Source organism: Tursiops truncatus, chromosome 13 (genome assembly GCF_011762595.2).
Source record: "Tursiops truncatus isolate mTurTru1 chromosome 13, mTurTru1.mat.Y, whole genome shotgun sequence".
Taxonomy (NCBI): domain Eukaryota; kingdom Metazoa; phylum Chordata; class Mammalia; order Artiodactyla; family Delphinidae; genus Tursiops; species Tursiops truncatus.
In genome coordinates this window covers 26,621,928-26,634,031 of record NC_047046.1, presented here as the reverse complement: position 1 = coordinate 26,634,031, position 12,104 = coordinate 26,621,928, and the positions used below count along the sequence as shown (strand labels likewise).

General features: G+C 49.6%; 1 protein-coding gene across 1 annotated transcript; it reads left to right on the top strand.

The window, feature by feature from the left end:
• Positions 1-8,787: 8,787 nt before the first annotated feature.
• CLDN5 (claudin 5) lies at positions 8,788-11,124 on the top strand. Its single transcript, XM_033837457.2, has one exon. It carries the CDS (start codon positions 9,857-9,859, stop codon positions 10,511-10,513), a length of 657 nt encoding a protein of 218 aa, XP_033693348.1. The 5' UTR covers positions 8,788-9,856; the 3' UTR covers positions 10,514-11,124.
• The last annotated feature ends 980 nt before the right edge of the window (positions 11,125-12,104 follow it).

The following is a 12,104-nucleotide window of genomic DNA, read 5'->3' as shown; positions in this document are numbered from 1 at the left end:
AAAAGAGAAACCACCGCAATGAGAAGCCTGTGCACCGCAACAAAGAGTAGCTCCTGCTCGCCACAACTAGAGAAAGCCTGCGTGCAGCAAAAAAGACCCAACACAGCCAAAAAAAAAAAGCATGATTGGTGTAACATTATAAAATTACTTGAAGTAAATCACCATATTAACAGATTGAAAGAGAAAAACCACAGAATTATTTCAATAGATGTAGCCAAAAAAAACCTGATGAAATTAAACTTTCGTAATAAAAAACAAAAATAGGAATTGAAGCTAATAAAGTACATCTACTAATATATAGTAGACAACATTAACAATGAAAGCATTCTCTGTGAGATCAGAAACTTTACATGATGCCCATGATGAAGGCTTCTATATGATGTGCTACTGGATATCCTAACCAGTGCAGTGAAATGAGAAAATGAAATAAAAATATGAAGAGTTAGAAAGAAAAACACACACTCATTATTTACACATGATAATGATAATCTATGTGGAAACCCCAAAGGCATCTACAAATAAACTATTAGAATTAGATAAGGTTGCTGGATTTAAAGCAAAATTCATTTGAATTTCTATACAATAGCAAAAATCAGTTAGAAAATGCAATTTTAAAAAGATTTTAAAATAGCAACAAAAATATAAAGAATCCAGGAATAAATCTAATAAAAGAACTGCAACCTGGTAATATAGTAAAAATAGTATCTGTGGCACTTCTTATGGGCCATTACTACTCTAGGCATTTTAATCCATGAGCAAATATTTTCTCCCAGTGTGTACCTTTTCATCCTTTAAAAAGTGTCTTTTACAAAGCAAAAATTAATTTTGATAAGGTTAAATTGATGATTTTCTCCTTTTATGATCCTGCTTTTGGTGTCATGTCTATGTCCTGAAGACTTTCTTCCAAGTTATCTTCTAAAAGTTCTATAGTTTTACATTTTACATTTAAATCTAGGATTCATTTTGAGATTTTTGTTTAATGATGTGAGGTTTTGGTTGAGGTTGATGTTTTTTTCTATTGATATCTAATTGCTTTAGCGTATTTGTTGAAAAAATTATCTTTCCTCCATTGAGTTGTCTTTTTTGTGGTAAAATGTGCATCCCATAGAATTTAGCATTTCAGCCATTTTTACAATTCGGTGGCATTAAGTGTGTCATATTATTGTGCATCCATCACCACCATCCATCTTCAGAACATTTTCATTATCCCAAACTGAAACTCTGTACCCATTAAACAATAACTCCCCATCCCCTCCTCCTCCAGCCCCCTGGCACCCACTAGTCTACTTTCTGTCTCTATGAATTTGACTACTCTAGGAACTTCATGTTAGTGGAATCATACAGTACTTGTGCTTTTGTGTCTGGCTTATTTCACTTAACATAATGTCTTCAAGGTTGATCCATGTTGTAGCATGTGTTAGAATTTCCTTCCTATTTAAGGCTAATATTCCATTGTATGGATATACAACCTGTTTATCATTCATCCATCAGCGGATATTTGGGTTGTTTCCACCTTTTGGCTGTTGTGAATAATGCTGCTATGAATGTTGGTGTACAAATATCTGTTTCAGTCCCTGCTTTCAATTTTCTTTTGGATCATTGACTTGCTTTTGCATGCTTGTCAAAAATCAGTTGTACTCGTGTGGGGCTGTTTCTGGGTTCTCAGCACCATTGAACAATGTCTCTGTCCCCTGTAAGCAGTATTAATATCTATATAAGTTTTAAAATCAGATAGTGTGATTCTTCCCACTTTATTCTTCTTTTTCAGAATTGTTTTAGCTATTCTAATTCCTTTTCCTCTCCATATACATTTCAGAATAATCTAGTTTATACCTATAAAAAATCTTCCTGGGATTTTGAAGGGAAGTGCATTATTCACTATACATTATTATAATGAATAATGAATAAGTGCATTATTCATTATTCTTTATCACATAACGTCTTCCAATCCATGAATATGGAATGCCTCTCCCTTTATTTAGATGTTTTTTGATTCCTTTCATCAGTGTTTTATAGTTTTCAGCATATAACTCCTGTACATATTTTGTTAGATTTACATCTAAGTATTTTGGTATGCTACTTTGATTGATTTTTGCTTATTAAACTGATTTTGCATTCCTGGAATAAATCCCATTTGGTCATGTATTTTTTATATGTGTTGCTGGATTTGGTTTACTAGTATATTGTTAAGTTTTTTTGCATCTGTATTCACAGGCATTATTGGTTTTAGTTTTCTTGTGAAGTCTTTGTCTGACTTTGGATCAGGGCAGTTCTGGCCTCATAGAGTGAGTTAGGAAGTGTGCCGCCCTCTTCTATTTTTTTGTAAGAGTTTAAGATTGATTGGTATTAGTTTTTCTTTACTTTAAACATTTGGTATAGTTTACCAGTGAGGCCATCTGGTCCTGGACTTTTCTTTGTTGGAAATCTTTAAAATTACTAACTCAATCTCTTTACTTGTTATAGATCTATTCAGATTTATTTCTTCTTAAGTCATGTTTGGTAGTTTTTGTTTGTAGGAATTTGCCCATTTCATCTTGGTTATCTACTTTGTTGGCATACAATTGTTCATTGTATTCCCTTAAAATCACTTTTACTGTTAGTGAGATATTATTAGCGATACCTCTTCTTTCATTTCTGATTTTAGTAACGTTTTTAAGGTCAGTTTAGGTAAAAGCATGTTAATATTGTTGAGTTTTTAAAGAAGCAACTTTTACTTTCACTGATATTGAGGGTTTTTTGTGGCTCAGGATATGGTCTATCTGGTATAGGTTCTCTGGGCACATGAAAAGAATGTGTATTCTGCTGTTGTTGGGTAGTGTTATATAAATTTTGATTAGATCCTGTTGTTTGATGGTGTTGTTGAGTTATATCTTCTTGGTGATTTTTTGTCTATTTATTCTCTCAGTTGTTGAGAGAAGAGTGTTGAAGCCTCAACTATAATTGTCAATTTGTCTATTTCTGCATTCAATTTTATGAGGTTTTGCTTCCCATATTTTGCAGCTCTGTCCCTTGGTGTGTACACATTTAGGATTGCTATGCCTTCTTGGTGGATTGGCCCTTTTATCATTATGTAGTGTCTCTGTCCCTGGTAATTTTCTTAATGAAGTGTACTTTATCTGATATTAATATAGCCACTGCTCTATTTATTTGATTAGTGTTTGCATAGTATATCTTTTTCTATACTTTTGCTTTCAGCCTACATATGTCATTCAATTTGAACTGAGTTTCTTTTAAATAGCATATATTTGGGTAATTTTTTTGGTGCACTCTACCAACCTTTGTTGTTTAACTGCTGTATTTAGACCACTTACATTTAATGTAATTATTGATATGGTAAGGTTTAAGTCTGCCACTTTGTTTTCTGTGTATTCTCTTTCTCTCTGTTTCTCTGTTTCCCTTTTCCTGCCTTCCTGTGGCTTACTTGAACATCTTTCAGAGTTCTGTTTGAATTATCTATAGTGTTTTTCAGTGTATCTCTTTGTAAAGTTTTTAGTGGTTGCTCTAGGATTACACTTTATACAGATAACTCATCAAAGTCTACTGATGTCAACACTTTACCAGTTGGAATGAAGTATAGAAACCTTACCTCCCTTTATGTCCCATTACCCTTTCCTATTTATAATACAATTATCTTAGATATTTCCTCTACACACCCTGAGAACCACTTTAGGCAGTGTAATCATTTTTGCTCCAACCATCAAACATAAGTTAGAAAACTCAAAAGGAGAAGGAAAGTCTCCTTCTTCTGTATTTACCAACATTTTGCTTGTCATATTCTTTCTTCCTTTTTGATGTCCAAAGATTCCTCCTTTTATCGTTTCCTTTCTGTTTAAATAACATCCTTTAGCCCTTCTTTTAGTGTACATCTGCTGGTGACATTCTCTTAGTTTTCCTTCATCTGAGAATATATTTATTTCCACTTCATCCCTGAAGAATATATTCACTAGATACAGAATTCTGGGTTGACATTTTCTTTTCCTTCTAGTGCTTAAAAAAATGTGCTACGTTCTCTGGTCTCTATGGTTTCTGATGAGAAATTCTGTCATTTGTTTTGTTTTTCCCGTATTGGTGAGATGTCCTTATTTTCTGGCTCCTTTCAGTATTTTTCTTTGTCTTTGGTTTTCAAAAGTTTAATTACAATGTGTCTTGGTGTGGATTTCTTAGGATTTATTCTGTTTGGAGTTCTGGCAACATCTTGAATCTGTATGTTTTTTCTTTTCTTCTTCCTAAACTTAGGAAATTTCCAGTTATTATTTCTTTGGGTACTTTTTTATCCCCAGCCTTTTTCTTCTCTTCTTTTGGTACTCCAATGACATAGATGTCAGACCTTTTGTTATGATCCCACATTTCCTGAAGTTCTGTTCTTTTTTTTTTTAAATCTTGTTCAGATGGAATAATCCTATTGTCCTATCTTTAATTTTTTTTTTTTTTTTTTTTTTTTTTTTTTCGGTACGCGGGCCTCTCACTGTTGTGGCCTCTCCCATTGCGGAGCACAGGCTCCGGACACGCAGGCTCAGCCGCCATGGCTCACAGGCCCAGCTGCTCCGCGGCATGTGGGATCTTCCCGGACCGGGGCACGAACCCGCGTCCCCTGCATTGGCAGGTGGACTCTCAACCACTGCGCCACCAGGGAAGCCCCCATCTTTAAATTTATTGATTCTTTCCTATGCCCTCCCCCGCTTTTTGCTCTTGAGCAAAACTCTATCTGCAGTTGGTCCTATTCATCTTGGTCAGAATCAGAAACCCTCTTTGACATGAGGAGACAGAGAAGAAAACTATAAGAAATCATAACTTAATTTGTATTTTCTGTATATAGAAAGACTTTTTGATGGCTAAAGATAAAGATTGAAATCTCATAGGGAAAACCTTAATAGATTTGAATACTCAAAAATTCAAACTTCTATAACATTTTGAAAAAAATTGTTAATAGGTTAAGTAGGAAACAGCAAAAAGTATATGTATGCCATATATATGATAGCAAGTAATGTTTCTATCATATAAAGTGAGAAAACACCAAGGCTCTATGTGGATACATAGACAGTTCACCAAAGAGGAAATAAAAATGAGCAGTATTAATTGGAAAAAACTTTAACTTCATTACTTGTGAAGAAATGCCAATTAAAGTAAGGTGCCATCTTCTACCTATCCAATTAGTAAACTTTAAAAACTGTGACTACCTAGAGCTAATGACAGGCAGTGAAAATGCGTACTCAGATAAGGCGTCTAAGGGACACACTCTCTAGGGTGTGAGCCAGAAATGCTACTTTGAGGAGTTTTTCCTGAGGAAATTACCCGAAATACCAAGGCTCATGAATAATGCCATTCATAGCAGCATTATTTATAATAGAAAATTATCACTTATGAAACTATGTCTTGAGGGATGGTTGCATAATTACCAGGATGATCATCACCGTAAATGTTAATCCAGCATCCACCTTGAGCCAGGAATTGCTGTCCACTAAGCTCCTTGGCAGCCCTTTGATGTTGAGCCCATTACCATCCCCATTTTACGGAACCTTGGAACAGATTGCCTTGGTCACCACCCACTCTCAGGAGTCAGGGAGATAGATGATTCCATCCTGGCTCTCCAGCTCCCAAGGCAGTTAGAAACAATGATAATCATGAGGGTGTTTTTTAACAGAGTAGGGACATGTTTACAATATGATGCTAAATGAAAAAGGAGGATCCAGAATGACTCTACTGATTTTAAGTGGAAGTATAAAATTGTTGCAAAATGCAGCATGCAGAGAAGGACTGAATCTGTGAAGGGACAGGTGGGGGAGAGAAGGTGGACAGAGAGGCCACAGAGGCAGTGCAGATATGAGGGGTGGAGGGTGTGGGGTGAGGGCTGCCTTGGGCTCCTTGGGCCACTATTGCCATTACACAGAGCCTTTGCTGGCCTCCAGGAAATCACACAGAGACCACCATCTGGTGCGATCCATGAGGGCACAGGGGTCTACAAGACCCTGGGTTTCTTGTCAACCAGAGCCCTCTGCCCCCCACACTCCCCTACCACTGGGGAAGGTTAAGCAACAGTGCCCTCCTGTTCTGCCAGCCAGCCAGTGGTGCCCGCTCTGAGGACCAAACTGACATCAGATGAGCTGTGAAGGTCAAGGGAGCCAGGGAGGCTGTCTCAGGAACCTGGAGGGCGCTCAGGAATGGCAGCAGAGGACTCAGGATTGATGACTGCCTCCCCTTCAACCTTGCAGTCTCCACCACGGAGGGCTTTGCATCAATGGTGGGACAAAGGCAAGGAGAGCCCAGTTCCCTCATCTGAACTGTGAACTCACCAGCTCTTTGTCAAAGGGTACTCTGGGCATCGGCACAGGCACCCATGCCCCTCCCACGCAGGGCGCCTTGGGCCCCAGGGCAGGCCTGGCGATGTTGGAGGAGCTGCCTCTGGGGCACCGGTTGCACCAAGAAAGGGCACAGGCAGTGCTCTGTGCTCAGAGGCTCCACAAACAGCTGCTACCCTGAGGAAAACATCCTTAACTATTTCAAAGCCAAAAGACAGAAGGGACATTATTTCTCACTTCCCCCAAAATGAAATCCATTAACTAGGAGCTTCCCAAATCCCAGTCCTCAGAAATCTGGAGCCTAAATTTAGATTGTCCCTGGAAGGTCACCGGATCACCGTGGTGCAGGGTCAGCTGGCAGCTGCTCAAGATAAACTGATTTCTGCCGACTCAGGCCTTTCCCCCACACAATTAATGAGATCCTGCCGCACTTCCCCTGGGAAAGCAGAACAATAGCAGCAGATGAGCAGGTGGCCTTGGCTGGCGTGCTGGCCCAAGAGCCCCTCGCCAGAAATCAGGGATCTACACCCTGCCCAGCCTGGACCCTTGGCCTGCAGGCCTGCGCCCACCACGTCACCCCAGCCCCGCCGGTCTCCTGCCCTTTCCCGCCTCTGGGCTCTTGTGTGGAACTTCTTCCTCGTTTTGGGCTGAACTATCACCGCCTCAGAGAGGCCTTCATCACTTGGTGTCACTCTGCCATCTCTTTCCCTCACAGCCAAGGGCATACCTGAAAGCCCTTCCCAGTCCCTGGTTGAGGGCAGGAGCCCCCTGGGTGTTCTACCCGGACACGATGCTCCGTGTATAGTAGGTGGCCAGGAGATTCTAGAGAGTGGAAGGAAGGGCAGGCAAGTCTTCACGCCCCCGCAGGTCGGGGCTGGGCCTCTCTGTGGCAGCTCTGATTCAACTGCGGCCAGGCCTACAACCAACACAGTGGTGTCGGGGTAGAAATCAGATTGTGAGAGGTGGGGACTGAGGCCCTTCTACCAAGTCCCCAAGATACTGTGAGGCTGTCCCCAAAGAGACATGGACTCACAGGGGCTGCTCCAGGGTGCCAGGCCAGGATGGGCCCAAAGTGGCAGAGAGAGGGAGGCAGGTGGGCAGGCAAATGGGGAGAACCTTGTGCTGGCTGCAGCTCTGAGGTGCTGGAGGAGTGGCAGGTGGCCAGAGGTCAGCATGGGTCACAGGCAGCCCCCTGTCCAGGACAGATGCATGAAGATGGCCACTGTGCTGGGGCTCGTTCCTGGATACTGGTGGGATCAACCAGCGAGCAGACGGGCAGCTCCAGCTTGGGCCTCGAGAGCAAGGCTGAGGGATGGGAGCAGGAAGGCATCCAAGAGGAAGTGACCTTGGTAACACAACCTAGTAGATGCAGGCCCTGCCCAAGGGATACATACTGCAAGCAGAAGAGGCGTGGGTGTAGACAGACCAGTCTGAGGGCCCAGAGGGAGGCAAGTCTGAATGGAACGTGGAGTATGCTGCTGGACTGGCCAGACCCAGTGCAGCTGGCCCATGTCACCTGGGCCGCTCCCAGGAGTCAGTGCTTCGTCCATGGGCAGTGCGGGCCACAGAGGGTTTCAGGCAGAGTGTGACCCAGGAGCAGGGCCTGCTGCGATGCCCAGCTGCCCTGAGGAGAACAGCCCCAGTGGCCAAGGGTGGGGCCTGGACGGCCTGAGGAGGCCACAGCAGTTGACCCGGGAAGACAGCAGCGTGGAGTGTCATGGGGGGACCCTGGGCAAGGTCCTTGGACTTGGGCCACAGGGAAGTGGGATTGAAAGGGTGGGTGGGTGGTAGGGCTGGGCCCCCTGGAGTGGATGGGGGAGGGGACGTCCAGAAAGGTCTGCAACAGGAGGGAAGCAGCGAGTGAGGGGTGTCTGGGAGGAGGCAGTGGTCCTTGGAGCTCCATCTATGCAGGAAGTGAGGGGGCTGGAGTGAAAGAAGGGGTAAAATTGTCCTCCCAATCCCACAGGGCCCAGCAAACTTGCCTTGGGTGCCTCCCGTGCTGGACGACAGGCTATTATCTCAGCCACCTGAGGAGAAGGAACCAGGCCCAGGAAGGACCGATCTGTTGAGGCGCCCAGGCTTTGGCCAGCCTCAAAGGCAGGCCTTCTCTGGGGAGGCCCTGCTAGCAGTCAGGCACCTGGGACCTGAGGAAGGAGTGGGGGTCCTGGTAGCCCCACTCCAGGGCAGAATACAGACTTTGCTTTAGACAGAGGGGCTGACAGGGAGTGGGGAGGGGGCTGCCAGAAAGGGACTAGTGCCCCTACCTGAGCCTCAGGGGGCCCCACTGTCCATCCCAGTGGGCCTTGGAGAAATGGCTGGGCCATTGTGCAGAAGAATGCCCGGAAATCCCTCGCCTCCCGCCTCCAGCGAGGATGGGGGCTCTTCCTCCCAGTCAGGAAACTCCATGTTGGCTTCCGGAGGGTGGCCTGGGGGCTGGGGTGCCAGGGTAGCACTGCAGCTGGTGGGAAGGCAGAGTACAGCCCCTGCGTTTCTCTCTCTGTCTCTTGTCTGAGGCCTGGAGCAGGGAGTAGGTGGCAGAGCCTGGGGCCACGGGCTGCTCCTGGGAGGACTGCCTGTATGCTGGGTCACTGGGGATTTACTGACGCGGTGTCGCCTCAGCTGGGCCTCAAAGGATGGGGGATGGGCAGCATCTCCGGAAGAGGAGCAGTCAGTGCAAAGGTTGGGAAGTATGGGAAGCCCCGGCAGCAGGGGCAGAGTGGGGGTCTCCGGAGGCCACGGGAAGGCCCCGTTCTTTCTGCTTCGTGCTGGAGCCGCAAGCCCCAGGGTCGTGGTGGCGCTGGGCAGGGCCTTGGACGAAGCAGGAACCCCGGCCTGACCCGCACAGGCCTTCCTGGCTTCTCGGCCTGTGAGGGAGACAGTGTCAGCACTCGAAGGGCCACAGTGGTCGGGGTGCAGAGAAGGGGGCTGTGTTGGGCTTGGACTCCAGGGAGAGCTTCCTGGAGGAACAGGCCGAGCTGTGTTTGGCTAACCCGGGGGCCCTCGGCGCAGTGGCTCCCGCCGACCGGGGCCAGGGAAGAGTGGAGCTGGCCTGGGAGGTAGGGACCAACTGGCTCGTTCGAGGATGTGTCGGGGAAATCGGTGCAGACCCAGGGTCATGCAACTCCTGAAACGGCGAGGTGGGGGCGCACAGGGAGGTAGTTCGTGGAGCGTGGTCAGCTTGGAACGGGCTCTGCAGCGATTAGGACAACGGCGGATGAGGGTCCGGGGCCGCCACCGGATGCCCCGCGGTTCCCCGCGCCGCCCGCCTCCCGCCGCCCGCCACCCGCTACCCCCACGCGCAGTTGTTTTCCTAACTCCTGCTGCCGGGGGCGCCTGCGATTGGCTGCGGGCGGATGGTCTGGGCGTGGATTGGCTGCTCAGGGTGGGGGGCTGGGCCCGCGGGTCATAGTCCGCCCCCCGAACCTTCAAATGGGAAGCCCCCCTAGAGGCGCCAGCAGACCCGAGGCTGTGCTGTGGTGCCGCTGGGCCCGGGATCGGAGGGAGTAAGCTGTGCGCGCCCGGAGGCCCCGGGCCGTCGGGCGCCCGTCTTGTCTCCAGCCATGGGGTCGGCGGCGCTGGAGATTCTCGGCCTGGTGTTGTGCCTGGTGGGCTGGGTGGGCCTGATCCTGGCGTGCGGGCTGCCCATGTGGCAGGTGACCGCTTTCCTGGACCACAACATCGTGACGGCGCAGACCACCTGGAAGGGGCTGTGGATGTCGTGCGTGGTGCAGAGCACAGGGCACATGCAGTGCAAGGTGTACGACTCGGTGCTGGCGCTGAGCACAGAGGTGCAGGCGGCGCGGGCGCTCACCGTGGGCGCCGTGCTCCTGGCGCTTGTCGCGCTCTTTGTGACCCTGGCGGGCGCGCAGTGCACCACCTGCGTGGCCCCCGGCCCGGGTAAGGCACGCGTGGCCCTCACGGGCGGCGCGCTTTACGCGCTCTGCGGGCTGCTGGCACTCGTGCCGCTCTGCTGGTTCGCCAACATCGTGGTCCGGGAGTTCTACGACCCGACCGTGCCCATGTCGCAGAAGTACGAGCTGGGCGCCGCGCTTTACATCGGCTGGGCCGCCTCGGCGCTGCTCATGTGCGGCGGCGGCCTCGTGTGCTGCGGCGCCTGGGTCTGCGCCGGCCGCCCCGACTTCGGCTTCCCGGTCAAGTACTCGGCGCCGCGGCGGCCTACGGCCAGCGGCGACTACGACAAGAAGAACTATGTTTGAGTGCGCTTGCGCGGCAGGGCCGCGAGCGGGAGGACCGGCCAGGGGAGCCCCGCATGGACGGCGGCCTCCGCGGCGCACAGGCTCTGCGGAACTCTGGGTCCTGCGCACGGACCGGACTCTGTCCGCAGCCCGTCCTCTCCGGCCTCCTAGCCGGCCCCGGGCTGCACCCTGCCCCGCAAGGCGACGCGCACTTGGGAAGACTCGCTCTGTTTCTTTTTGTGTGCAGTGCTGGCTCCGACGTGGGTAGGGCGCGCGTTCCTTCGGCCGTGTGGGCACTGGACTGGAGATGCCGCTCCCTCTCTGACCGTCAGGGTCTTGGATGCCACCCACTCCCTAGTGGCTCCTGCTGATTCCAGAGGGGCAGACCGAGAGCCCAGGGGCCCCAGCCTCGGCTGCCGGAGGGACGTTTATAACTGGCCTTCACTCCATCAGCAGGCTGGCCTCCGGGTGGGGGCAAGAGACTTAGTCTGGACCTCCCTGTCTCACCCCTGCAGCTCGCCAGGCAAGGCTTACGGGAACCGGATCCTGGGTGTGGGGCTGGGGCCCTGCCCTCCTTCACAGCTTGGGGGGTTGGGGTAAGAGTCCGCTTAGTAAATGGTTTGGATACCCTCCCACCTGTGTCCTGTTCTTTGTCCAGTCACCGCCTGTGCTTTGCAGCCCCCATTCATCCACCTACCCACCAAATTCTCCCCAAAAACCTCCTGGGGGGACCTTCCAGGGCTGGCCTCTGGGATCCCGAAGATCCCATGGCCATTTCTCAGGTCCTTCCTGCCATCTGGTCACCTTCCCGTTGGGTGGGAAACAGCCACAGCTCACTGCAACCCAGGGAGGTGAGATATGTAGTCAGAAGGGCCACTGCTGAGCCATAGAGCCTGGGGGTGGGGGTGGAGAGTAGGGGCTGTGATGCAGACCCCAGCAGAAGATGCAGGTTGACCCTAGCCAGTGTGTGTGGGTCTTGGGATGCAGGTAGGGCTAAGGGTGGGCTGCCAGGCTACTGGCTTTGCCTAGAAGAGGCTGGTCCCCAGGAACCACCGGACGGGCGTTTTCCACCTGCCCTCCCAGGGTTTGGCCATCTCTGGGTCGCCTCACATGGCTAGACATCTATACAACACTGACTCCGTCCTTTCTGCCAATAGTGCAGTGGGAACAGGGGCAAATCCAGGATGTGTGCTGGGCTCCAGCAGAGCTGGCTGCAGGTTGAGAAGTGCGTTGCCATGGGGAGGAGGCACCCGCGGCCGGCTGCCCAGATTCAGCTTCAGCCCCTCCATCCTAGCTCTCTGCACAGGGCCTGTGCCCATCTTGGTGGTCTGGCGGCCAGCCCAGACTTAGGCCAACCATCAGCACCTCTGTGTCAACCCCTGCTGGGAGCACCATGTGACCTTCCTCCTTTGGGTGGGATTCCTGGAGGGCAAAGCAGACCAGAGCTGTCACAGCCACCAAGAACTCATTGCTTCCAGGGCAGAAGAGAACAGTGGACAGGATCAGGGGCTGCTGGGAGGAGTTCCAAGCCCAGCCAGTGCAGAGGGCTTGGCAAATGCCCCCAAACTCCACCCTGAGGGCCATGTCCAGAAATGCCTGGGCCGGGTCCAAT

Excerpts from the sequence above, each read along its gene's own strand:
- CLDN5 (XM_033837457.2), top strand. The coding sequence starts at position 9,857 with ATGGGGTCGGCGGCGCTGGAGATTCTCGGCCTGGTGTTGTGCCTGGTG.